This window comes from Talpa europaea, assembly GCF_964194135.1.
Source record: "Talpa europaea genome assembly, chromosome: 7".
In the NCBI taxonomy this organism is placed as follows: Eukaryota; Metazoa; Chordata; class Mammalia; order Eulipotyphla; family Talpidae; genus Talpa; species Talpa europaea.
Genome location: NC_140074.1, coordinates 94,205,638 through 94,230,717, shown reverse-complemented (window position 1 = coordinate 94,230,717; position 25,080 = coordinate 94,205,638). Strand labels below are relative to the sequence as shown.

Here is a 25,080-nt window from a genome sequence, read left to right as displayed (position 1 = left end):
CCCCAAATAGGATTTATTTTGTCTTGTTTTGGGTTAATGAATCAAGTGCTTTTCCCCCTTTTTTTTTTCTACAGAAAACTTTCTTGCTTTCAGACTACATCTTCTCACTTGCTAACAAGGTAAGATTTGAACTAAGCAGTCCCTGGAGGAGGATGGGAGAGCCTCTGGGATGGATTTATGTCACTTAGCAACCTTAGAGAAAATGTTAGTCTCAGTAAATACTTTAACAACTGTACTTCTGGAAGGTGTTAGAGGGAGAGAGACAGGACTTTTCTTTTAAAACAATGCACACATCCTCATCTAGAAATCAAGCATTAATGGGGTGACATTTTAGCAATATGTTAATAACATATTACTTAGTTTCTGTAGGAACAAAAAGTCTGCACTAACTCCTTTGCTAAAAATCTCAGATCTGATCAAAATACATCCTGTTATTAGAATTCACCTGGTAGACATGATATCCAATAAATTCAAAAGAAAATGTTTCATTGAAACGTCTTTAAAATCTTGTAAGAAGTAACCTTACCCAATGCTGAGTGTTGTATAAAGCCATAGCACCCTGAAGTTTTTGCTACATTGATAATAAAGGTTTTCATGTTTTCTCCAAGCACATTAGCATTTTAAAGAGAGAGCTGGCTGGATAGCTGATTAAAATGAGTTTGAAGTAATTTGATCTTGTAAAGACTTTGCCAAACCTTTCATTCCACTGATGCCACTAACAAGCTGCAGATAATAGGGAACAGAGCCTGCACTTTTCAGAAGGAAATTTGAAATAGCAAAGGGAGCCCTTCAATGTAAAAGAATGAGGATGACATTTGCTATAGCTTTTATCCTCAATTAGCTTAATTGGGTTCAACTGATTAACTAGATTTATTGTGCAAAGAAATTATATTAGAGAAACTCTAGTAAACATGCATCTAAAAAAAAAAGTATGCAAAATTATAATCCTCCAAACCACTGAACTTGAGCACTTCTGGCTAAACATCTAAAGGAAGAGATATAGTTCTCTTGTATTATATGACAAGAAATGGAATTTTGTTACATTATAATAAATGACAGCAGAAACTATTCCAAACAGTTTGTCTCTATTGTCATTTTAGCTTCTATTTTCAAAGTATCTTCACTATATCTCATGGAACGTGAATTAAGACAGGCAGATATTATAATGCCTATAGTGGGGAGAAATCCTTATTAAATTGTACCCCAATAATCCCTATTCTGAAGATGGAGACACTGAAGCTTTAAAAAGGTCAAGTGCCTTACCCCAGGCTGTGTACCTTAGCAGCATGCTGAGATTGCAACCCAGCTCCCTGGTTCGAGTGCCAGTCTCAGAGGGCAAAAAAAGATAATAGATGTGAAGCCCTGTGGACAGTGTTGGGTACACACTGACCCCAGAGCATTTGAATCCTTGTGATTATCTTTGTCTCAATGACTGTAGCATGGTGTACAGTGGTTCGTGGTAGACAGTGGAATTCCCAATGGGGTCCCTGATATAGCATCAATGGAGAGATTTGTTGACATACATGATAGGCCAGTATCTCTAGTGTGAAATGCTTCATCTCTTGCAGGACGTCTGAGTTCAGCAGCCATGAGCTCAGACCAGGAAATGGCTATTTTCGGGGAGGCTGCCCCTTACCTCCGAAAGTCTGAAAAGGAGCGAATTGAGGCCCAGAATAGGCCCTTTGATGCCAAGACATCTGTCTTTGTGGTGGACGCTAAGGAGTCCTTTGTGAAAGGGACTATCCAGAGCAGAGAAACTGGGAAAGTGACAGTGAAGACCGAGGCGGGAGCGGTGAGTAGAGACCCTGAAGCCCACCACATTTTGCTGACTTTTTTTGTTTGATCGTTGAACTGACATAACAATTCTCTTTCCCATTGACCAGACTGTGACAGTGAAAGATGATCAGATTTTCCCCATGAACCCTCCCAAATATGACAAGATCGAGGACATGGCCATGATGACCCACTTGCATGAGCCCGCTGTGCTGTACAACCTCAAAGAGCGTTATGCAGCCTGGATGATCTACGTGAGTCCCCCACCTCCACCCCCACCCCAGAACAAAAGTTATCTTTATCATTATCACCATGTACCTTGCCAGCCCATTGTTGTCACTGTAGTATAAACGGGTCGCAAGGACTACTTTCACGAGTTGTATACTCAGTTCACTATTGCTATTGTAAGGCACACGAGTTGGCACTTCGTTCTTTGCCTTCTTCTCTAGCGCCAGGCAAGGCCAGGGGAGCAGTCACTGCTTCTATCCCAACCATATGCCTACACCCCTCTTCCATTCCGGCTGCAAATCATCCAGAGGGAAATGATAAACTTACGCTAATGCTTTAAAATACGGTTTTAAAGATCAATTTCACTCATTTTCACTCCTCCAAAACAACAGCAATTTGTATCTGTGTGTGCTACTGTCCCTGCTGTAACACTGACCACCATTCATGTATGCTTCTGCCTCCTGCATACACGGGGAATTCCTCAAGGAACATCATCTCACTCATGTTTCATTCTTAGAGCCTAGCAGAAGCCAGGCACATAATACACTCTCAGTGAATGTTTTCTAATTAAATTTATTTTGTTTCACTGATCATCTGTGTGGTTTAGACAGTGCTGATATTCTGCTGGACACCTACATCGGTGTTTCTGGTGTCAGGGATCAGCAGCCATTCTGATTGGTTGGAGCCCACCCTAGACCAGGCATCAAGAATCTTGAAAAATTTCCTGTTGCAATAATAATGTGTTTACATTATTTTGTGTTTTGTTTCTTTATACCTTAGTAGTATTCTGCAAGTATTTCCCCAATATTGCTACATGCATCCACGCTTACCTTTTTAAGTGCCTTTTTGTGTCATCTAAAAATGGTTAGTTTTTCTAACCATTCCTGCATTTGCTGGCACTTAAGTTACATTCAAATGTGTGTTTTCATGAATTTGAACTATCTTAATGTTGCAAAGGAAATTTCTGCCTAGTTCTTATAGTAATATAAATAAACATGTTTCATACTACACATTAAAAAAACCCAACTTTTGGAACTTCTGCTATGTGATTATAGGTGACTATGGCTTCTGCTATGGTGACAAATCCCAAAGGGAATGATAATAAGTCTAAATTACAGTCTCTTTCCAAAATTTTACTATGCCATTGCTGGAACTTCCGGTTAATTTTTTGTTGCAGACGCCTTGAAAGAATGTGAGCACTTGAAAGTGCTCCTTTTAGCTAAAATCCATTTAATAAGTGGAATTGCACAAATAACAGGAAAGGTTTTCAGGGAGCTATTTGTTTCTTGTTCACTTTCTCAGACCTACTCGGGCCTCTTCTGTGTCACCGTCAACCCCTACAAGTGGCTGCCGGTGTACAACCCCGAGGTGGTGGGCGCCTACAGAGGCAAGAAGCGTCAGGAGGCCCCGCCCCACATCTTCTCCATCTCTGACAACGCCTATCAGTTCATGCTGACTGGTGAGTTGGATGCTGTATATGTGCATCTTTTTAGGGCAGAATCATAGGAGAAAGAATCTAACCATCCACTCCACTCTTTGAGATGGTCCATTTAATTGAGGCTGGTGTATTTGTGAGGTAGAAGGCCTGGGAAGGAGAGAGTGTAAAAAATGATTTGCATTCACTACCATTATATAATTGAGCTCTTAAACTTTTAAGATTCAAGAGAGATTGGCCTTTATTTCAAATTACCTTTAAATCACACAGAAACTAAATAAGCTTGAGCACAAATATACCTACATGTATGTGTACATACACACACTATTACACATTCAAACTCTTGCATTACCAAGAGCATAAAAACGGAAGAGCAAAATTTCCCTCTGTGGTCTTATCCTCAGTATCATAAATTGTGACCAATGAATGGTTTCTCTATATTACATGTGACATAAATGCTATTGTTCTTTGCCCAGGGCCAAACTGAACATGCTCCAGATATTAAGGTGCATCTGCTGTTAAGGCTGTTACACCATGAATCTTCTTACTAGAGTCGTTAGTCAGACCAATCTAGGGTTCTTGTGGCATCGTGGGGAGAGGGCTTAAAGAATTCACCTTTCACGAGAGTAAATATAAAACATCAAAATGAACTTTTACCTTTCCCTAAAAAAATACTTGCAAAGCTACCACCTTCACTAAAATATATTTACTCCTTCTCACTTGCTAAAAATATCTCCAATGTCTAATGCTTATTTTTTTATTACTTCTTGCACTGATGATAAATGTCACAAATTTAAATTCTTATCGAAACCCAACTAAAGACCCAAGTCTTTATACTTGGATACTTATTTGTGGTAGAGTATTAAAAAAGAAAATGCCTGACACTGTGTTATGTCTTCTGTTTAACACGTGTGTGGCTGAAGTTAATGGGGCAGAAGATTAGGAGAGAGGGGTAATGGAAAAGGTGGCAGATTTAGAACACTCAATCCTAGGATACCTGAAAAATACTAAGTTCATTCCACTTTACTCATTGCTTACAAATACATAATACAATAGTATTAAATGTCTATCCTTTCTCTTTTGCAGATCGAGAGAATCAATCAATCCTGATCACGTAAGTAGGTTTTATACTATCTTTTTATGACTCTGAGAGCTATTAGCTTTGGGACCTCATCTGACTTTGCCTGTATTGCCAGTGGAGAATCTGGTGCAGGGAAGACTGTGAACACCAAGCGTGTCATCCAGTACTTTGCAACAATTGCAGTTACTCCGGACAAAAAGAAGGAAGAAGTTACTTCGGGCAAAATGCAAGTGAGTCTGATTGCCAGCATTAAAATCCAGGCTCTGTCTGTGCTGCCAGGTGAGGAATTCCTGAGCCCTACATATGAGCACTGCCCTTGTTTTTGCAGGGGACCCTGGAAGATCAAATCATCAGCGCCAATCCCCTACTGGAGGCCTTTGGCAATGCCAAGACTGTGAGGAATGACAACTCCTCTCGCTTTGTAAGTCCTTGGACACTCTTCACTGCTCATAATTTATGGGATGTGTGTGAATACATTCTCTGAATCTTTTTCGTTCACATTACATGACATCGCAACTCTTTCCTCTTCCTCTGAGCATAATAACACCAATTCATGTCCTCTCTAAAAAGATATGTGTCCCTGTATCTGAGTTCTTTCTTAATCTGTCAGCACCTAGAAGAATTTACAATTTTTAAATCAAAGAGAAAATTCTTTCACTTAAAAAAGAGTATATATATCTTTTCTACCTGAGGCTTTGATATGAAAGCATTACCGTTTCAAGTGTCTTGAGTTTTTCAAAAATTTGACATGATTTTAAAAAATGTTATGATTTAAAACTAGTACTAATACCACTTTTCCTTTCAAGGGTAAATTTATCAGAATCCACTTTAGCACAACAGGAAAACTGGCTTCTGCTGATATTGAAACGTGTAAGTGCTTGAATATCATTTATAACCATTTTTGTTTCTTATTTACTATAAACTGAAGTAAAATACACATTTCTCATGAACTTTTACATTTTTTTTCTTTTTGTTAATTTGTTTCCTTCCAGATCTGTTAGAGAAGTCTAGAGTCACTTTTCAGCTTAAGGCTGAAAGGAGTTATCATATTTTTTATCAGATCACATCAAACAAAAAACCAGAACTAATTGGTAAGAAATGTCATCATCATCCTTTTTCAGAATCCCTGTACCAGCACTTATCCACATATGGCCCAACCTATATGAAAATAGCTTTGTAAGTTTGGTAAAATTGTTACATCTTTATTACAAAAGCCCAAACAAAGGGCAAATGGAAAAGTGAAAGTAACTCCTTCAAGTCCTACCCCTGTGAAATAAGCTCTGTGAACATTCAAATGAATTTCATTCCAGTATTTTCTATAGAGATATCTCTTCATATAGTTACATGCATACAATAACTGAAAAATTAGGTACATGCTCTTTCATAATCTATTTTTTCCACTGAGCAATAATGCATCCATGGCTATTGTCAACAGATATAGTTCTTGTCATGGTCCTTGTCAATAGATACAGTTCCATATTATTGTTTCTACTGGTTGCATAGTGTTACATTCTAGAAATTAGCACCATTTATTTAACCATACTTTTTTAAGGATTTTCAGGTGGTTTTTCAATTCTGGACCTTACATAGATAGCGCTGCACTGATTAGCCTTACAGATAAAATTTTCCCAATATGACCCCAAAGATCATCTTCTTTAGCATCAAGTAGTTCCTTAGAATTTATCTAGAGATCTCTTGCTTAATGAAGGGGTAATTCTTAATTCTCTTCTGTTCTCTGTACTTAGAAATGCTTCTGATTACCACCAATCCATATGATTACCCATTCGTCAGTCAAGGAGAGATCAGTGTGGCCAGTATTGATGATCAGGAAGAACTGATGGCCACAGATGTAAGTTAAACACAAGAAAATTGGAATGATTATATTGGATCAGAAAATATTATCCTTCCAGATATTTCTAGTAAAAATAGCAAAAGAGAATTCAAGAATGAGCATGGATATTCCACTTGGAGTTACTGAAAAAATTAGGATGGGCTGCTACAACATTTATTTTCCCTTAATAGTCTTTTGAAGATTTGTCATTTCTGAATTTACTTAATTTTTTTTGTAATAAATACCTCCTCTCAAAATAGCAAGTTCCTTAAGTTTTGTAGCCCTGTTCCCTATCTTAAATTTACCTGTTTGAATCTTCAGAGGGTATGCACCTATGATTCTAGTGCTCTGCACTGGGGCTTTGGTTGAACAGGTCCCTATATGCAGAAGCTAAGGAGTTTTTGTCTCCCATCAGTCCTGTTAGTTTCCTTGGTTTGATGAACATGGAATGGGAATGTTAAGTATTAATAGTGTGTGGATCCTAATCTAACAGTTATCCTGTTGGCTATGTTGGCAGAGTGCAATTGATATTTTGGGCTTCACTAATGAGGAGAAGGTCTCCATCTATAAGCTCACGGGGGCTGTGATGCACTATGGGAACTTGAAATTCAAGCAAAAGCAAAGGGAGGAGCAAGCAGAGCCAGATGGCACTGAAGGTATCAATGAGTCATTCATGGGATTTTTTTGAAAATCACATTCTTAATTTGTTACTCTTGAGTTTTCCTAAGACAATTTGTTTTTAAGCATTGAGTTTTAAGATATACTTAGATGACACATCACGTGGAGCATCACTACTGGATTGATATTTCCTGTAATTTCTGAAGTTCTTTAGGGCATGCTATCCATAATCAAGGTCTTGAACTTAGTAGAAAAATAGGCAAGAATCCTCAAAAAAGATATTCTGAAAGAACTGCATAAAATAAAGTGGGTTGTTTGGGCCATAACAACATCACATTCTCCTTTCTTCCCTTAAGTTGCTGACAAGGCAGCCTATCTCCAGAGTCTGAATTCTGCTGACCTGCTCAAAGCCCTCTGCTACCCTAGGGTCAAGGTCGGCAATGAGTTTGTCACCAAAGGACAGACTGTAGAGCAGGTAGGTGCATAATTCAAATTCACCACCAGGAAGGCAAACATTTATACAGCTCTCTAACAACCTCAAGAGATGTGTCTTTGTCATTCAAGGTGCTCAATGCTGTGGGTGCTCTGGCCAAAGCCATCTATGAGAAGATGTTCCTGTGGATGGTCACCCGCATCAACCAGCAGCTGGACACCAAGCAGCCCAGGCAGTACTTCATCGGGGTCTTGGACATCGCTGGTTTTGAGATCTTTGATGTAAGTCGATAGCTAGTTGGTAAGGCAATGGGAATATCAATAAAAATAATTTTTAATATTATGACCTTTACCTACCATTGTCAAAAAGCTATTCTAAAAATAAAAGAAATCTTAGCCATGCTAACATTTAAAAGAGAAACTGGGTAGCTACCACTCATTTATTGTAATGGTAACTGTACTTCTGTGAGAAATAACACACTTAAATGAAGACTCATTTTTTGTGATCCAAAGGGAGATAGGAATAGCGTGGTGTAGTTGCAGGGAGGGGCTCCAAAAAATCCCATAAGGCAAAATGCAGTTTACATAAAAATATCAAGAAAAACTATAACATATAACATATTCTCAATCCATGGTGGAAAAATCATTCAGAAATATTTAGGCAAGATAATAAGAGTTGAGAAAAGTTAAGTAATTCAGAGTCAGTATTAATTCTTATTAATTTGATAACCTGGGATAGAAATTTGATTATGAAATACATTTTTCACTTAATTTTTTCTTTCCAATCATGAGAGTAAAACTTGGGCATTACAGAAATATAGAAAATTAGGAAATGCGTGCCGTACTAAGTTCATTATTTTTATTGAGGTATCATTGGTTTCCAACAATGTGATTGTTTATGGGCACGGGTTCATACTTCTTCAGATAATGTTACTAACCCAAGACCACCACCAAAGTGCCAATAACCTTGTATCACAGTTCTTTGGACCCACCACTCCACCTTTTCCTCCCTTTCAGTTCTGGTAATCTCTGTAATCTCCGTTCTGCAGTCAAAACCCAAGAGTCTATTTGGTCTCTCCCTTTGTTTTGTTTCTTCATACTCCGCCTAAGTGAAATCATCCAGTATTTCTTTCTCTTTCTACACATACTTCTGTTTAACAGAAGCTCCTCAAGTCCCAACTTTGTTGACAATGGCAGAAATTCTTTTTTTTTAAATAGATGAGTAGTATTTCATTGTGTATATGTATATGTGTGTGTATGTATATATATATATATATATATATATATATATATATATATATATACCACATCATCTTTATCTAGTCATCTGTTGTTGGGCATTTATGTTGTTTCCATATCTTGGCTGTTGCAAACAATGCTGCAATGAACATAGGGGGCATATATTGTTTTAGATTGGTGTTCTTATATTCTTTGAAAGTACCTAGAAGTGGAATTGCTAGGTCATATGATGGATCTATTTAAAAATTTCTGATGATTGCCCCCCATACTATAATCCATAGAGACTGCACAAGTTTATATTCCCACCAACATTGTATGAAGGTTCTTTCTTCTCCACATTCTTGCCAGCACTTGCTTCTGGTCTCTGTTATATCCCTCTCACAGGTGCAAGGTGATAGCTCATTCTGGTTTTAATTTGCATTTTCTTAATAATAAGTAATGATGAACATTTTTTTCATGTGCCTTTTGGTTATCTATACATCATCTTTGGAGAAGTGTCTTTTTGGATCTGTCCATTTTTTAGAATCAGGTTATTTGATCTTTTTTTTCTTGTGGAGTTGTATGAGTTCTTTGTAGATCTTCAATATTAACCTTTTGTCAGATGTATTATGTGCAAATATTTTCTTCCTCTCAGTGGGGTGTCTTTTCATTTTAATGACAGGTTTTGTTTTGTTTTTTTGCTGTGCCGGAGCTTTTTGGCATGATGTAATCCCATTCATTTATGTTTGCTTTTGATTCCTTTACCATTGGAACTGAGTCCCCAAATACATATCAAAGGCTGATGTTATAGAGTGTATCACCTCTATTTTCTTCTATGTATTTTATGGTTGCAGGTATTACAATCAAGTATTTAATCTACTTTGAGTTAATTTTTGTGTACAGTATGAAATAGTGGTCTAGATTCATTCTTTTGCATGTACCTGTTCAATTATCCCAACATCATTTGTTAAAGAGACTTTTCTTTCTCCTTTGTATGCTGTTGGCTTCTTGTGTAGGTTAATATCTGGACCCTCAATTCTATTCCATTGATATGTGTGTCTACTTTTATCCAATCACATACTGTTTTGATTACTGTTTGTTTGTAGTATAGTTTGAAGTCAGGGAGCATATCTCCATTCTTTTTTTCCTCAGGTTTGGTTTAGCTGATTAGGATCTGTGGTTCTATACAAATTTTAGTAATTTCCTTGAAGGGTTCTATTGGAACTTTGATAAGGTTTGCATCGAATCTGTATATTGCTTTGGTTAAGATGGCCATTTTAATAATGTTAATTCTCCTAATCCATGTACATGGAATATCTTTCTATTTCTTTCTATCTTCTTTTATTTCCTTGAAGAATGTTATCATTTTCATAAGTTTTCCATGTCTTTCACCTATTTTATTTATTCCTAGCTACTTAATTCTTTTTGATTTGATTGTAAGTGGGTTTATTTTCCTGATTGTTTTTTCATCTACTTCATTGTATATAGAAGACAACAAGTTTTTATATATTGATTTTGCCACTTCACTGTAATGATTTGTTGTTTCTGATTTTTTAGTGGCATTTAAAAAATATAGGTGTATCTTATAATGCACATAACATTTGCTATCTTGATTGATTTTTTATTTTACATTTAAAAAGAACAAGGGTGACAATTACTGCTCACTTTCAATTCTGACCATGGTGATTTTCATACAATACAGATTCCTCCCAGCCAACTTCTAATGGGCCATAAATTGTCTCTTAAATGGGTCAACAGAATATGAAAAAATTAATAGGAATAAATATGGAGAGATTAAATAGGGACTCATAAAAATACCTGTGTAACTTGATCAAATGCAAGAAAAGAGCATTAATAGTGACATATTATATAATATATATATAAAATATATAAAAGTGACTTATATTTTATAAAATATAAGTCCTGTATTTTAAAAAGCTCAATTTGCTAAAGAGAAAAATTAACAAATCTATTTATTTAGTTTAACAGCTTGGAGCAGCTGTGCATCAACTTCACCAATGAGAAACTGCAACAGTTTTTCAACCACCACATGTTCGTGCTGGAGCAAGAGGAGTACAAGAAGGAAGGCATCGAGTGGACGTTCATCGACTTTGGGATGGACCTGGCTGCCTGCATTGAGCTCATTGAGAAGGTATATTTGCATGTCAGAAACAATTATTCGTAACAACACAATCTTCCTCTTATTTTAATTCTTTAGATAGAGAAAAAAGTTTAAATAGAATTGTAATTTTGTGTCATGGCCTGCCTTTCAGCCTATGGGCATCTTCTCCATCCTGGAAGAGGAGTGCATGTTCCCCAAGGCCACAGATACCTCCTTCAAGAACAAGCTGTATGAACAGCATCTTGGAAAGTCTGCCAACTTCCAAAAGCCCAAAGTTGTCAAAGGCAAGGCTGAGGCCCACTTCTCACTCATACACTATGCTGGCACCGTGGACTACAACATTACTGGCTGGCTTGACAAGAACAAGGACCCCCTGAATGAGACTGTGGTGGGGCTGTACCAGAAGTCTCCAATGAAGACTCTGGCTAACCTCTTCTCTGGGACTCAAACTGCTGAAGCAGGTAATGCTAATAAAAGAGAAACAAATCTGACTTTCTCAGGTATTACAAAATGTGACCTTATGTTGAGGCCAGTGATCTTTTACTACCAGCAGAAGGATCGCAGGAGCAAATCCACTGTTCCTCAAAGTTTTGAAGAAGTAGGCTTTCTTGTAATTTTACAATAATGGCTCACTCCAGTACTAAGAAAGAATCTACTTAAAGGTTCAGAGAGAAATGTTCAGGAACTCAACCAATGAAAAGCCTCTTTAGCCAGCTTCCTCCTTCCACATCTGCTAGATGTTGATGATATGGAGATATTAAGACAGTATAATGAAGCTTTAAGCTTCTATTTGATGATTTTTGAAGTTACTGTGGCCCCAAATAGCCTAATATCTGTGAGTCCATCTCTCTATAGTGAGAAGAAAACCCTTTACTTCATGTCTAATGAGGAAAAAAATCCAAGGAATTGAATACAAACTTAGTGGACAGATAAGATATATTCAGCTTTAGTTAGAGAGGTTAGTAGAGTAAAAAGTGTTTCATTTGATGACACAGAAATTTGAAAATAGGCAAGAAATAACTCTATCACATTCTATCAACCCAAAACCATATTAAATGGTACTTTTTCTTATTTTTTTCCCTCTAGAGGCAAGTGGTGGTGCCAAGAAAGGATCTAAGAAGAAGGGCTCTTCTTTCCAGACTGTCTCTGCCCTTTTCAGAGTAAGGAAGAAACTATTTTTGACTCTCCACAGTTTGGGAATTTGTTTTCAAAAACACAGGATCTTCTTTCCACAAGTCATTTAAGACTGACATTAACTAATGACTCCTGTTGGTCTAGCTTTGGATAGAACTTTATTCATAAATTAATAGCTCATCTTTCATGCTAGGAAATTCTATAAAACTTAATACTCTACCATTAATAATCTAGCTGAGTCATGAAAATAAGCAACAACATGTACTCAGAGAGAGACTGAATTATCAGTAGGATGAATGAAAATCTTGCAGCTAGCCTAGAAGGTACATAATACAGTATCCTTATTCCTACTCTAGTCAATTTTCAATTATAACTGGTAGGATTTTCCTGTTAGAGAGTATCTTTATGATCTCAAACTTGATAGAGATGGAAAGGAGAACTCTTATGTTTCTTGAGAAAACTCAACTGTGGTGCAAGCTTGCATTTTTCTTAATGGAGACCCACAAAGTTTAGTAGAAGAAAGCGAGGTCATCTAGTGTGAGAAGATAAAAGGCCTTGTAAATGTAGGTGGTAGCAAAGGACCAAGGTACAAAAAAAAGATGTGCTTATAAACACTGAAAGAATTAAATGTCAGGTTCCTTTATATGTGTAATTCCTGCCAATACAAGTGGGGGTACAGAGGCGGAAACTACCTCTCCGGAGAAGCAGACCTAGGTGTTACCTTAAGTAAATACGGTCCAAACTAGTCATTCAGCTCAGCCAGAAACATCAGTTTTATAGACATCAGCAAATTCCCACAAGCAGCTCTGCAGTCTAAGATAACAGGACTGTTCCCAATTTTATAGGAGAATTTGAACAAGCTGATGACCAACCTCAGGAGTACTCATCCACATTTTGTGCGGTGTATCATCCCCAATGAAACCAAAACTCCTGGTAAGATGTTCTAGAGTGAAAACACAAAGCATGGTTGCCATACCTCCTTTGGAAAAACTCTGCAATAAAATAAATATGTATTTTTTTAGGGGCCATGGAGCATGAGCTCGTGCTGCACCAGCTGCGGTGCAATGGTGTGCTGGAAGGCATCCGCATCTGCAGGAAGGGCTTCCCAAGCAGGATCCTTTATGGAGACTTTAAACAGAGGTCAGATTCTCCTAATTGTGGTGTATCTTAAAATTTTGTATAAACACATTTAGCGCAAGCAAAATAGTGAAAAATATGCCTCTGTTTATTTTTAGTTTGCCACAAAAAGTAAAAAAAAAAAAAGCCTCTGCTTTTGAGTACTCTGCAAATTTTTCCATTATCAAGCTCCTGTCTTAGCTCATAGATAGATACATTAACTTGATGAAAGAGCTACCATTTTTGGGTACTTAGTACGATTGGGTTATCTACTAGGTTTAGCTCTTATGAAAACTCAGTAGATATAAATACCATCAATACCTCATTCTATATATGAATAAACTGACACTTACAGAGATTAATCTACTTGTCTAAGTCACATGGTTATTAAGTGAATGAGTTAGGAACTGCCCCTATGGGCCTAGCTACTAATAAGTTGTTTTCTTTTACCTCGTTTGGTGTCATATATCTCCATCTATCTCCCTCACACACTATTTTCCCAGAAGTGTGCCACAACAGTAGCTCCTGAGCTCCCCTTTCTCCTACATGGACAAATCCATCTTGAGAATCAAAGGAGAATCCAAGGGGATAATGATTGGCAGCTGTAGAGAGCTGGTCTCTCCTAATTCTGGGTCTGGTGGAGTTGAAAGAGATCTCTAGTGTTCAATACCCAAAGCACTCTGACATTTGATGTTAGATTATTTGGACAGTTTCTCATACCTAAAGGGTACACTTACCAGATAACTTAATAAAATGTTGATTTCTTGGGATCTTAAAAATCAAATGCATCTAGCAAGGATACCATGTTGCATTTTTCTAGATCATCTTCACTTTAATGGGAACAAGATTATAGAATCCTTTCCTGAGAACAAGGTGGATGATGCAGAAAGGAAAGTTGCAACACTATGCAGGAAGATAAAATGGCATAAAAATAGATAGCCAATACTAGACTGATCATCATGTATATAATGCCCTTCCTGTGAACCAAAAATATTGTTTGCCAATGTTACCTAAATAAAAAATAATGCAGTAAAATTAATGAAAGCTGATTTTTAATGGATCATTTAATATTTAGTTAATGCTAGTATAAATCAAGTGAAAAAAAATCTACACTTACTTTGACAGATACAAGGTACTAAATGCAAGTGCTATCCCTGAAGGCCAATTCATTGACAGCAAGAAGGCTTCTGAGAAGCTCCTTGCGTCCATTGACATTGACCACACCCAGTATAAATTTGGTCACACCAAGGTAATTTTCTCTAAAGTCTAATGGTGCTATTCCTGTCCTTTTGGAGTGGATGTAACTCCAAGTCTGATCTGCAACTCTGCCTCTACACAGGTCTTTTTCAAAGCTGGTCTTCTGGGGCTCCTGGAAGAGATGCGAGATGAAAAGCTGGCTGAGCTGATTACCCGAACCCAGGCCATGTGCAGAGGTTTCTTGGCAAGAGTGGAGTACCAGAAGATGGTGGAGAGAAGGTATCCACAGGGACACTTTACTGAACCCCATTAACCTCACTCATCTGATTCTGCTTCATGTCATAATATGACTTTGAACATTCTGTCCTATCATAGAGAGTCCATCTTCTGCATCCAGTACAATGTCCGTGCCTTCATGAATGTGAAGCACTGGCCCTGGATGAAGCTCTTCTTCAAGATCAAGCCCCTCCTCAAGAGTGCAGAGACCGAGAAGGAGATGGCCACCATGAAGGAAGAATTTCAGAAAACAAAGGATGAACTTGCCAAGTCAGAAGCAAAAAGGAAGGAACTGGAAGAAAAGATGGTGTCACTATTGAAAGAAAAAAATGACTTGCAGCTTCAGGTTCAGGCTGTAAGTAGTAGTATCATCCTGGACATGGCTAAATAGGATGCAGGTGCTAGAACTCTAGCCATTGGCAGCAATGAGTTGGTGGTCACCATGGGAGACACTCACTAGCAGGAGAAAGTGAGGATACTAATAAAGCCCATATATTCCTTCATGCCCAATCACCCCCCCCCCCAAACTAGTGTCAGGGCAGTGATATAAAACTGTCATCTTCCATCCTACACAATTGCATAAAACTACAGGATTAAGACTTCCTTCCCCTTGAAGACAGTCCTTGAACACGATTTTAAGCTCTTTCAAATGAAATAATAATAAGCAAGAACAGTACAGAGAAAATGATTAGTTATTCTCAGAAACTTCCTTGAACTCAATAATCATGGATATTAAATCATAGCTGACCAATGGCAGGATGCAGTACTCTACATAAAATTTCATTGAACTATTGTTTTTGATTTCAAAAACTCTTTTAAACCTATTCGATGGTGAGCATCTCATCATGTCACATCCAGGATGCCTTCCCTCTTGCTCCTTCACCCACAAAATTGATCTATTCAAAGCCATCATACCCATGTCTCACTGCCCAACTCAAATGAACAGTTACATTCATGAATGCTTACATTCATGAAGCCATCTCTGATTCAACCTTTCTGATCTTTTATGTCATTATTTGCATTTTGAATTAATGGTAGTTTTGGTAATAGGCTTTAAAATCTACTGCAGGATATATAAATAGATAGATAGATATAGAGAGCTATATATATTTTTTTTCTTGCGCTCTCACTCTCTCTCTCTCTCTCTTCCCTACCTCAAGGGATTAGGAAAATATCTGATGCATTTTGATTTTCCCACAATAGAAAGTATTCTGAATTGTTCACTATTGGTGGTTCATAAACATTTACATTCAAAGAACTAACAGCAAGAATTGATACCATTACCATTGTAAATATTTCATTCTTTCTTCCCAATTTTGATTTTGATTCCAAATCAAGGAAGCTGATGCCTTGGCTGATGCAGAGGAAAGATGTGACCAACTCATCAAAACCAAAATCCAGCTAGAAGCCAAAATCAAAGAGGTGACTGAGAGAGCTGAGGATGAGGAAGAGATCAATGCTGAGCTGACAGCCAAGAAGAGGAAACTGGAGGATGAGTGTTCAGAACTGAAGAAAGACATTGACGACCTTGAGCTGACACTGGCCAAGGTTGAAAAGGAGAAGCATGCCACTGAGAACAAGGTATGAAACATACGGAAAGTTGATGTTTTTATTAAGCTATGGAGCATAAGCATAAAACTGATTCCACCAAAATATAACATGTAATGCAAAGAAATTTTACTACCCTAGGTGAAAAACCTCACAGAGGAGATGGCAGGCCTGGATGAAACCATCGCAAAGCTGACCAAGGAGAAGAAGGCCCTCCAAGAGGCCCACCAGCAGACCCTGGATGACCTGCAGGCAGAAGAGGACAAAGTCAACACCCTGACCAAAGCTAAAATCAAGCTAGAGCAGCAAGTGGATGATGTAAGTCTAAGATTAGCAAGGAAATTATTTTATTCTACAGGAAGGTAAGTATTCCTTTTGATTCAACATTATTTATGTTTAGCTCGAAGGGTCCTTGGAACAAGAAAAGAAACTTCGCATGGATCTAGAAAGGGCTAAGAGGAAGCTTGAGGGTGACCTCAAGTTGGCCCAAGAATCCATAATGGACATTGAAAATGAAAAACAACAATTTGATGAAAGGCTCAAAAAGTAAGTATGAAAGGAATAAGTATGAACTTGCTTCCACTGGCGAATATGGACTCAATTGTTATCTTTTGTCCTTTTCCAAAAGGAAAGAGTTTGAAATGAGCAATCTGCAAAGCAAGATTGAAGATGAACAGGCCCTTGGCATTCAACTACAGAAGAAGATCAAAGAGTTGCAAGTAAGTTCATTTTCCCATCAGTTTGGTTCTAAGAGGCACAGTTACCATACAAAGAAACTAAGTTGTGGCTTTCACCATTTCTAGGCCCGCATTGAAGAACTGGAGGAGGAAATCGAGGCAGAGCGGGCCTCCAGGGCCAAAGCAGAGAAGCAGCGCTCTGACCTCTCCCGGGAACTGGAGGAGATCAGTGAGCGGCTGGAAGAGGCTGGTGGGGCCACATCAGCCCAGATTGAGATGAACAAGAAGCGGGAGGCTGAGTTCCAGAAGATGCGCAGGGACCTGGAGGAGGCCACCCTGCAGCATGAAGCCACAGCGGCCACTCTGAGGAAGAAGCACGCGGACAGCGTGGCCGAGCTCGGGGAGCAGATCGACAACCTGCAGAGGGTCAAGCAGAAGCTGGAGAAGGAGAAGAGTGAAATGAAGATGGAGATCGATGACCTTGCTAGTAATGTAGAAACCATCTCTAAAGCCAAGGTACTACAGAATCTGGCATATTATTATTGATAACAATAATCCTTTGCATGCACATCATAGTTCATACAGAGCACTTTACACATGTTATGTCTTTCGTTCTTTGTAGTAATCCAGGAGTTATGCAGGAAAGATATCAGCATTGGTATTATTTCCAGCAAGCATATGAAGAACCTGAAATTTAATGAAGCTCAGTGCATTAAGTCCATCACAGTATTAATAAATGACAGCATTGGAGAAATTACCCAAAAAACAAATTTTTACTATACATAAATGGAATGAACACACTTTTAGAAAATATACAATTCTTATAAAATCTTCAACTTAGAAAATAACCTTAGGATGTGTATGCTAATATTCACATTTAGCTTCATAATGGGCTTTTAAAAATATTTCAAGGTATATTCTCAACTTAGGACAGCAGTCATAAAGTATAAGAAAAAATGCTGATGTATCATATTACATAAGAGAATTTGCTTTATGTGTCAAAATAAATATTTCTTTATTTATTTTAAATTTACTTTTTTTTTAAAGATTTATTTATTTATACAAGAACTGGGGTACAGACCAGATGCATGGGAAGGGTGAGAGGATTCACCAGAGACAGAGCGGGTAACAGAACAGGCAGATGGACTGAAAGCACTGCTGAGGGGAGCAACAGGCGAGACAGGAGAGGTCTGCTGCGCCATGTGGGTATCTCCATGGCTGGCGGGGATGAACTGACGCTGCAGAGGCTGTGGACAGCTTAACTAAGCACTGTGCTCAATGGCCTGTGCCACCGGGGAGGCCCCAAAATAAATATTTCTCTGTTTGAGAAGCTATGATAGCTGTAGCAAAATTATATGCAAAGCTCTTCATTTACTTCTTTTCCTGCCCCTCATAGGGGAACCTGGAGAAGATGTGCCGCACACTAGAGGACCAAGTGAGTGAACTGAAATCCAAGGAAGAGGAGCAGCAGCGGCTGATCAACGACCTGACCTCACAGAGGGGGCGCCTGCAAACTGAGTCCGGTAACTCTCTCCTAGTGTGTGTTGCTGAAGAATACAGTTGATGTGGTTAAAAACAACTGATTTGGTGATGCAAGAGCCTAATAAAATAAAGTATTAAAAAAATAAAAATTAAAAAAAGAAAAAAAGAAAATGACAACTTTGAAAATGATACTCTTACTTTTGTAAGAGACTTTGAATTATTAGGAAATAAATTATATCACTTACAGCTGACAGATAACCAAGAAAGAAAACATGTCTAAAATAAAATGGACTGCTTATGTACACATTTAACCCTCAATTGTAACAATTCACATACATTAAAGACCTCTCCAAACACGCAAAAAAAAAAATAATAAATAAAGCGACTGAGAACATGTGCGATTCACTGAACTGCTCAGGCTCTTGACCTACTTGCCAGGTCATTTGGGGACAGTGTTGGAGAGAAAGACTTTTGTGGGAGTGGATCAAACTGCTCTGGAAAGGCTTTGAGGGTTTGGCACGAACCCTCAAAGTGACTGGAGTCATTCCTACATGGGTCTGGGACTTGTTTCAGATCAAGCTCTTTTTCATCTGTGTCAGAGGAAACCTAATTTCTGGGTAAACAATAAATAAACCAGTCTCTCAAAAATCTTATGAAAGTGGTACCATGTAGAAGTAGACATTTTAGCTCCCTCCTCTGACAGTCATCACCAGGTTTTGGATATTATCACCTAACCCTGAAAGATTGAGCTATGGAGAGAAGACAACAAGTTAAGCTATAGTTATTCATTCAGACTAATGTGTAAGCCTCACCACAAACAATAAGTAATTTGACATTAAGTGTGAAGATGTCAATAGAGAATTTCATCACCTGAACATTCAATATGAGGACAGAAGAGTTAAAATTTATTTCTAATATGGGTTTGCAGACTGTTTTCTTCATGTTAACAGTGATGCCATTTCCTTTGCCTATCAGGTGAATATTCACGTCAGCTAGATGAGAAAGAAGCTATGGTGTCCCAGTTATCAAGGGGCAAACAAGCATTTACTCAACAAATTGAGGAACTGAAGAGGCAACTTGAAGAGGAAACAAAGGTAGCTATTATTAAATAAGGCTCATTTTTTTTTCTATGACCTGAGCCTAAAGAGATCCTGTTATACCTACTTAAGAATTAAAATTTAAATATTCCAAAAAAAACCAAATGTGTAACTATCACTGCAGGCCAAGAGCGCTCTGGCCCACGCCCTGCAGTCCTCGCGCCACGACTGTGACCTGCTCAGGGAACAGTATGAGGAGGAGCAGGAATCCAAGGCCGAGATGCAGAGGGCAATGTCCAAGGCCAACAGCGAGGTCGCCCAGTGGAGGACCAAGTATGAGACGGACGCCATCCAGCGCACCGAGGAGCTGGAGGAGGCCAAGTATGTGAGATAATGTGTGGAAAACTTTGTGCCTTGAATCTGAAACACACAACCTTTGAGCATTTAGTGAGTGAACTCACACACATGCATTAATTAACTCCTATTTGCCATGTATTTATCAGATCCCAAGAGTAAAACCTGGGTAAAGTAAGCACGGTCCCTGGTCTCAGCCTAAAATTTAGCTAGGGAGACTAAAATAACAAATAATGAGATAATCAGGCCTTATTGCTGTTTGTCAAGTACACCAAACTTCAGAGTTTTCGCTAGTGGTTCTGTCTGAAATACTCCCCACTCTCCCACCCACCCCCAATCTAGATCTTGGCTGAGATGTTATTTCTTAGGTGAAGGCTTCCCTGAATATCTGGAATAACTGACCACTCATTACCCTATATTGTTTTCCTCACTGCACTGATACCTGCAATATGCTATTGTGCATTTTATTATTTTCTTATTGTTTATCTCATTCACTTGTTTGTAAGTTTCATGAAGCAGTTATATCATTGTTTTGTTGAATACTGAGTACCCAGCATCTATTTCATAAAAGGACCAGATGCATCAGTGCATCAGTATGTGTAGAATAAATGAGTGAATGAAAGAACATTTTAATATGAACTTTCTAATACTTTTGATAATAGTATTGGACACTCTAGATAATAGTTCATAAATCTTCTTTTGTTTCACTTCTCTCTACAAACATATAAACTTCAAGGAAGAAGCTGGCCCAGCGTCTGCAGGCTGCTGAGGAGCACGTAGAGGCTGTGAATGCCAAATGTGCCTCCCTCGAGAAGACCAAGCAGCGGCTCCAGAATGAAGTCGAGGACCTCATGCTGGATGTGGAGAGAACAAACGCAGCCTGTGCAGCTCTGGACAAAAAGCAAAGGAACTTTGACAAGGTGATGTCTGCAGCAGCCTCTGCTCCCCATGCCCTCCCTTTACCCTATACAGTCTGTAACCACTCTTGACCTTTCAGATCTTGGCAGAATGGAAACAGAAATATGAGGAAACCCATGCTGAACTTGAAGCTTCTCAGAAGGAGTCTCGCTCTCTTGGCACTGAGCTGTTCAAGATGAAGAATGCTTACGAGGAATCCTTGGATCAGTTAGAAACTTTAAAACGAGAGAACAAAAACTTGCAGCGTGAGTCTCTTTCACTTTCTGTTATATTCATGACTTGGAAGAACCTTCCTCTATGTCCTCTGTCTGACAAAATCACTACCTGTCTTTTACCCAAACAACAGAGGAGATTTCTGACCTCACGGAACAGATTGCAGAAGGAGGGAAGCGTATCCATGAACTGGAAAAGATAAAGAAGCAAATTGAACAAGAAAAGTCGGAACTACAGGCTGCTTTAGAAGAAGCAGAGGTAAAGGTCAAATTATGCATTATAAACAAATAAATTCAGATAAGTTTTAGCCCCATTCACATAGTTGAATAAACAGGGAGCACAAAGAAGGAGAGGTATGCAGAAAGACTTCCGATGCACCCATTCCCTGCTAATGTCACCCCTTGCTGTCATTAAGGCATCTCTTGAACATGAAGAGGGAAAGATTCTGCGCATCCAGCTAGAGTTGAACCAAGTCAAGTCTGAAATTGATAGGAAAATTGCTGAAAAGGATGAGGAAATTGACCAGTTGAAGAGAAACCACATTAGAGTGGTGGAGTCCATGCAGAGCACCCTGGATGCTGAGATCAGGAGCAGGAACGATGCCATCAGGATCAAGAAGAAGATGGAGGGAGACCTCAATGAAATGGAAATCCAGCTGAACCACTCCAACCGCATGGCTGCTGAGGCCCTGAGGAACTACAGGAACACCCAAGGCATCCTCAAGGTCAGTGGCATCAAAATTTGGTCCCAAGGGGTTGGGCTGACAGCAGCCCTGAGAGCGAGGTGTCTCACTGATCGGTCACTCCACAGGACACACAGATCCACCTGGACGACGCTCTCCGAGGCCAGGAAGACCTGAAGGAGCAGCTGGCCATGGTGGAGCGCAGAGCCAACCTGCTGCAGGCTGAGATTGAAGAGCTGCGGGCCTCTCTGGAGCAGACAGAGAGAAGCAGGAAGATCGCAGAACAGGAGCTCCTGGACGCCAGTGAGCGCGTTCAACTCCTGCACACCCAGGTGGGATTCCATATCAAAAACTCATCTTCAGTAAATTCTTGTATGTCTCAGAAATGTAAGCTTGAAATGTTTTATATGACAACCAAATTTTATACTTCTAAATTTTCACTGCATTAGGCATATTTCATTGTTTTATTTTGCACAGATTATTTTAATGAATATACTTCCTATAATATTCTAAGGCTGTCCATATTCTTTTGTGTTAATATCTTTATTGACCCTCATTTTCAATACTGACTTATTTATTGTGGGGAATTGGAATGTTGGAACATATTAAATTTTTGTCCCTGTGAATGGTCATAGGTAAATAGCAGTTAGAAAATTATAGAGCTAGTTGGTCTTATTATGAACTAGGCACTTGAAAGTACTGAACATTCTATAATAGTTCTATTTTATTTAATTGTATTATAAAACCAAACAAGCTTGAAGTGCATTTGACTTGCAAATTTTTATCTGATTTTTTTTTTTTTCAGAAAGTGATTACTAAACATTTGGGTAACATTTTAAAAATATATAACTTATTTTTAAACAGAACACCAGTCTGATCAACACCAAGAAAAAGCTGGAAACAGACATTTCCCAGATGCAGGGAGAGATGGAGGACATAGTCCAAGAAGCCCGAAATGCAGAAGAAAAGGCCAAGAAGGCCATCACTGACGTGAGCAGATGACAGTGTCGGGGTGGCCTAACTTGAATATTGATGTATGATCTCCAATATCTCAACTGATTTAATTTATTAATGATTAGGCAGCCATGATGGCTGAGGAGCTGAAGAAGGAGCAAGACACCAGCGCCCACCTGGAGCGTATGAAGAAGAACATGGAACAGACGGTGAAGGACCTGCAGCACCGTCTGGATGAGGCTGAACAACTGGCCCTAAAGGGTGGGAAGAAGCAGATCCAGAAACTGGAGGCCAGGGTGGGTGTCTCAGTGTTTCTATCCATTTGCTCCCAATGCTGTATGGGATCAACATTCTTAAGAGTCTATTAATTTGCAGGTGCGTGAGCTTGAAGGCGAGGTTGAGAGTGAGCAAAAGCGTAGTGCTGATGCCGTCAAAGGTCTGCGCAAACATGAGAGGAGAGTAAAGGAACTCACTTACCAGGTAGAGCAACTCTTTGTATCAGCTAAGCTCTCCTCCATATGTATGCCAAAAACTCATATCATTGTTGTCTGCTTTTGGAGTAAGGCCCTATGGTTTCTATAATCTTTCAGACTGAAGAAGATCGGAAAAATATTCTCCGGCTCCAGGATCTGGTAGATAAACTTCAAGCAAAAGTGAAATCTTACAAGCGACAAGCTGAGGAGGCTGTAAGTATTGTTAAGATAGAAAGGAAGAGAGAAGCTCTTAGTGAAAGGCTAATAAATAATTAATTTACTACTTCTTATAGTAAACAAGCAATTTGTTTTGTAGAATATTTTGTGCTTCTTAAAAATATTTACACAATTTTGTACTTATAGCTAGCATAAGTAATCCTAACAATTTTATTTTAAGGTAAGCTTTCAATCACACAGAAACGTCAAAAAAACTGAGAAGCAGAAATGATAAAGGCCACATTCTTTAGTCACTGATAAAATTATAAAGTGATGTGGAAATATAAACAAAAATGCCCATGGGTGTAAATGCTTAAAAAGTGTCCTAAGTATTTTTTTTGCATTAAATTAAAAATAAAATTACTAAATAAATTTTCCAAAAAATTCTAGAAGGATCTTACACATAGAAACCTATAAAATACAGTTAATGCTATCCTTACAGTTTTATATGTTTCGTTATGAATCAAAAATAAAAATCAATGAACAAGTTGCCAGTACAATCAAGACATTGTAAATAATAATATAACAAAAGTAAGAAGTACTCTTAATGGTAGAAATGGTGAATTAGAATATACTATTTTCTAATTTTAAAATATCTGATAACTCCTGAGCAATGAATAAAATAAGAATACCTAAACTTGTTTAATCAAGGAAAATACAAACACACCATTAAGAACACAAAAGGGGGGCCTCCCTGGTGGCGCAGGCGGTTGAGCGCCGCACTGTGAAGCTGTCCACAGCCTCTGCAGCCCAGGTTCGATCCTAGCCAGCCAGCGAGAATCCCACATGGCATGGCAGAGCTCTCCTGTCTTGCCCGCTGCTCCCCTCAGCAGTGTATTTCATCAGTCTGCCTGTTCTGTCTCTGGTGAATCCTCTCACCCTCCTGCACATCTGGCCTGTACCCCAGTTCTTGCATAAATAAATAAATCTTAAAAAAAAAAAGAATACCAAAGGGTATAAACCATAATGTAGAGAACTATTTTTTAAATGTAAATTTCAAATATATCAATAAAACTGAAATCTTGAAGAAACAGATGATTTTATAGGAAAATATAAATTACTAAGTAAGTTTAATAAGTTATTTCAGAATTACTTCTGAAAATGACTCAAGTCCAGACAGATCTTTCGAAATTTCAAGGGACAGATAATCCCGGAGCTCTGTGAGCATTCCAGTGCATAAGAAATGATAGAAAGCTTTCCAAATCATATTAAGAAGTTGGCATAATCCTAATACTAAAAGTTATCCAAGAAAGAACAGGAAGGGGGGGGAACTAAGGGTAGTTTTACTCTTGAGTTTAGTTATACCAAAATAAATTATGGCGTCATGGGAACCCTTACTTTATCAAGGGAATTGTCAATCACTGATGTAATAGTCTTCATTCCTATAATGTAAGAATCACTGAACACTAGGGAATTTTTCAACAGTATCATTATATTTAAAGCAGGGTGGAAAAAAGTGATTGTTTTGAAATGTGCTAAGTGATATGATAATGTGCCACATATGGTAAAATTCAAAAGTTATTTCAATTTTAAGAAAGTTAAGCAATTTACCCTTACTGTGATAATATATAACTCACATGAACAATCAGGATCTTAAGGCAAGCATTCACAGTCATGGCTTTGGTGTTCTTTTGCCACATCTGCTCTAATGTCTTTTTTGTTTTCTTGTTATATATGTTGTACTTATCTTTTAACATGCTTTGTTTGCAAAAAAAAGTGATATGATCATTAATGCGACTCCACGATGCAAAGTCCTTTCTACCCCTAGATCTACAGAATCTAGAAAGATGCACAGTGCCAACTCCTTACAATTCTATTTTTATTCTCAGGAGGAACAATCCAACACAAATCTCTCCAAATTCCGCAAGATCCAGCACGAGCTGGAGGAGGCCGAGGAACGGGCTGACATTGCCGAGTCCCAGGTCAACAAGCTGCGGGTGAAGAGCCGGGAGGTTCACACAAAAATCATAAGTGAAGAATAATCCCGTCCTGGTGCTAGGGAATGACTGAAGAGAGCACAAAATGTGAAGGCTTTCGTCATTTCTCTCTGTAATTATCGTCTATT

At 38.4% G+C, this 25,080-nt stretch overlaps 1 protein-coding gene across 2 annotated transcripts; it reads left to right on the top strand.

Moving 5' to 3' along the window:
* Positions 1-1,588: 1,588 nt before the first annotated feature.
* On the top strand, positions 1,589-25,080 carry LOC311172939 (myosin-2; the record flags this gene model as incomplete). 2 transcript variants are annotated; one of them, XM_084236549.1, is made up of 38 exons in its annotated part: positions 1,589-1,792; positions 1,884-2,027; positions 3,304-3,460; positions 4,523-4,550; positions 4,633-4,747; positions 4,846-4,938; positions 5,324-5,387; positions 5,510-5,608; positions 6,263-6,366; positions 6,866-7,004; positions 7,323-7,441; positions 7,531-7,680; positions 10,598-10,768; positions 10,890-11,199; positions 11,825-11,898; positions 12,718-12,805; positions 12,895-13,012; positions 14,114-14,237; positions 14,328-14,464; positions 14,561-14,816; positions 15,800-16,042; positions 16,151-16,327; positions 16,410-16,555; positions 16,638-16,728; positions 16,813-17,202; positions 18,083-18,209; positions 19,144-19,262; positions 19,390-19,586; positions 20,296-20,479; positions 20,557-20,722; positions 20,824-20,948; positions 21,106-21,414; positions 21,501-21,704; positions 22,237-22,362; positions 22,452-22,622; positions 22,702-22,806; positions 22,917-23,012; positions 24,845-25,080. In XM_084236549.1, the coding sequence occupies 38 exons, from the start codon at positions 1,589-1,591 to the stop codon at positions 24,995-24,997; spliced, it is 5,823 nt and encodes a 1,940-aa protein (XP_084092675.1). In that variant the 3' UTR covers positions 24,998-25,080. The 2 variants fall into 2 exon arrangements, with proteins under 2 accessions (XP_084092675.1, XP_084092676.1); XM_084236550.1 differs by having other exon boundaries at positions 1,607-1,792; positions 4,633-4,741.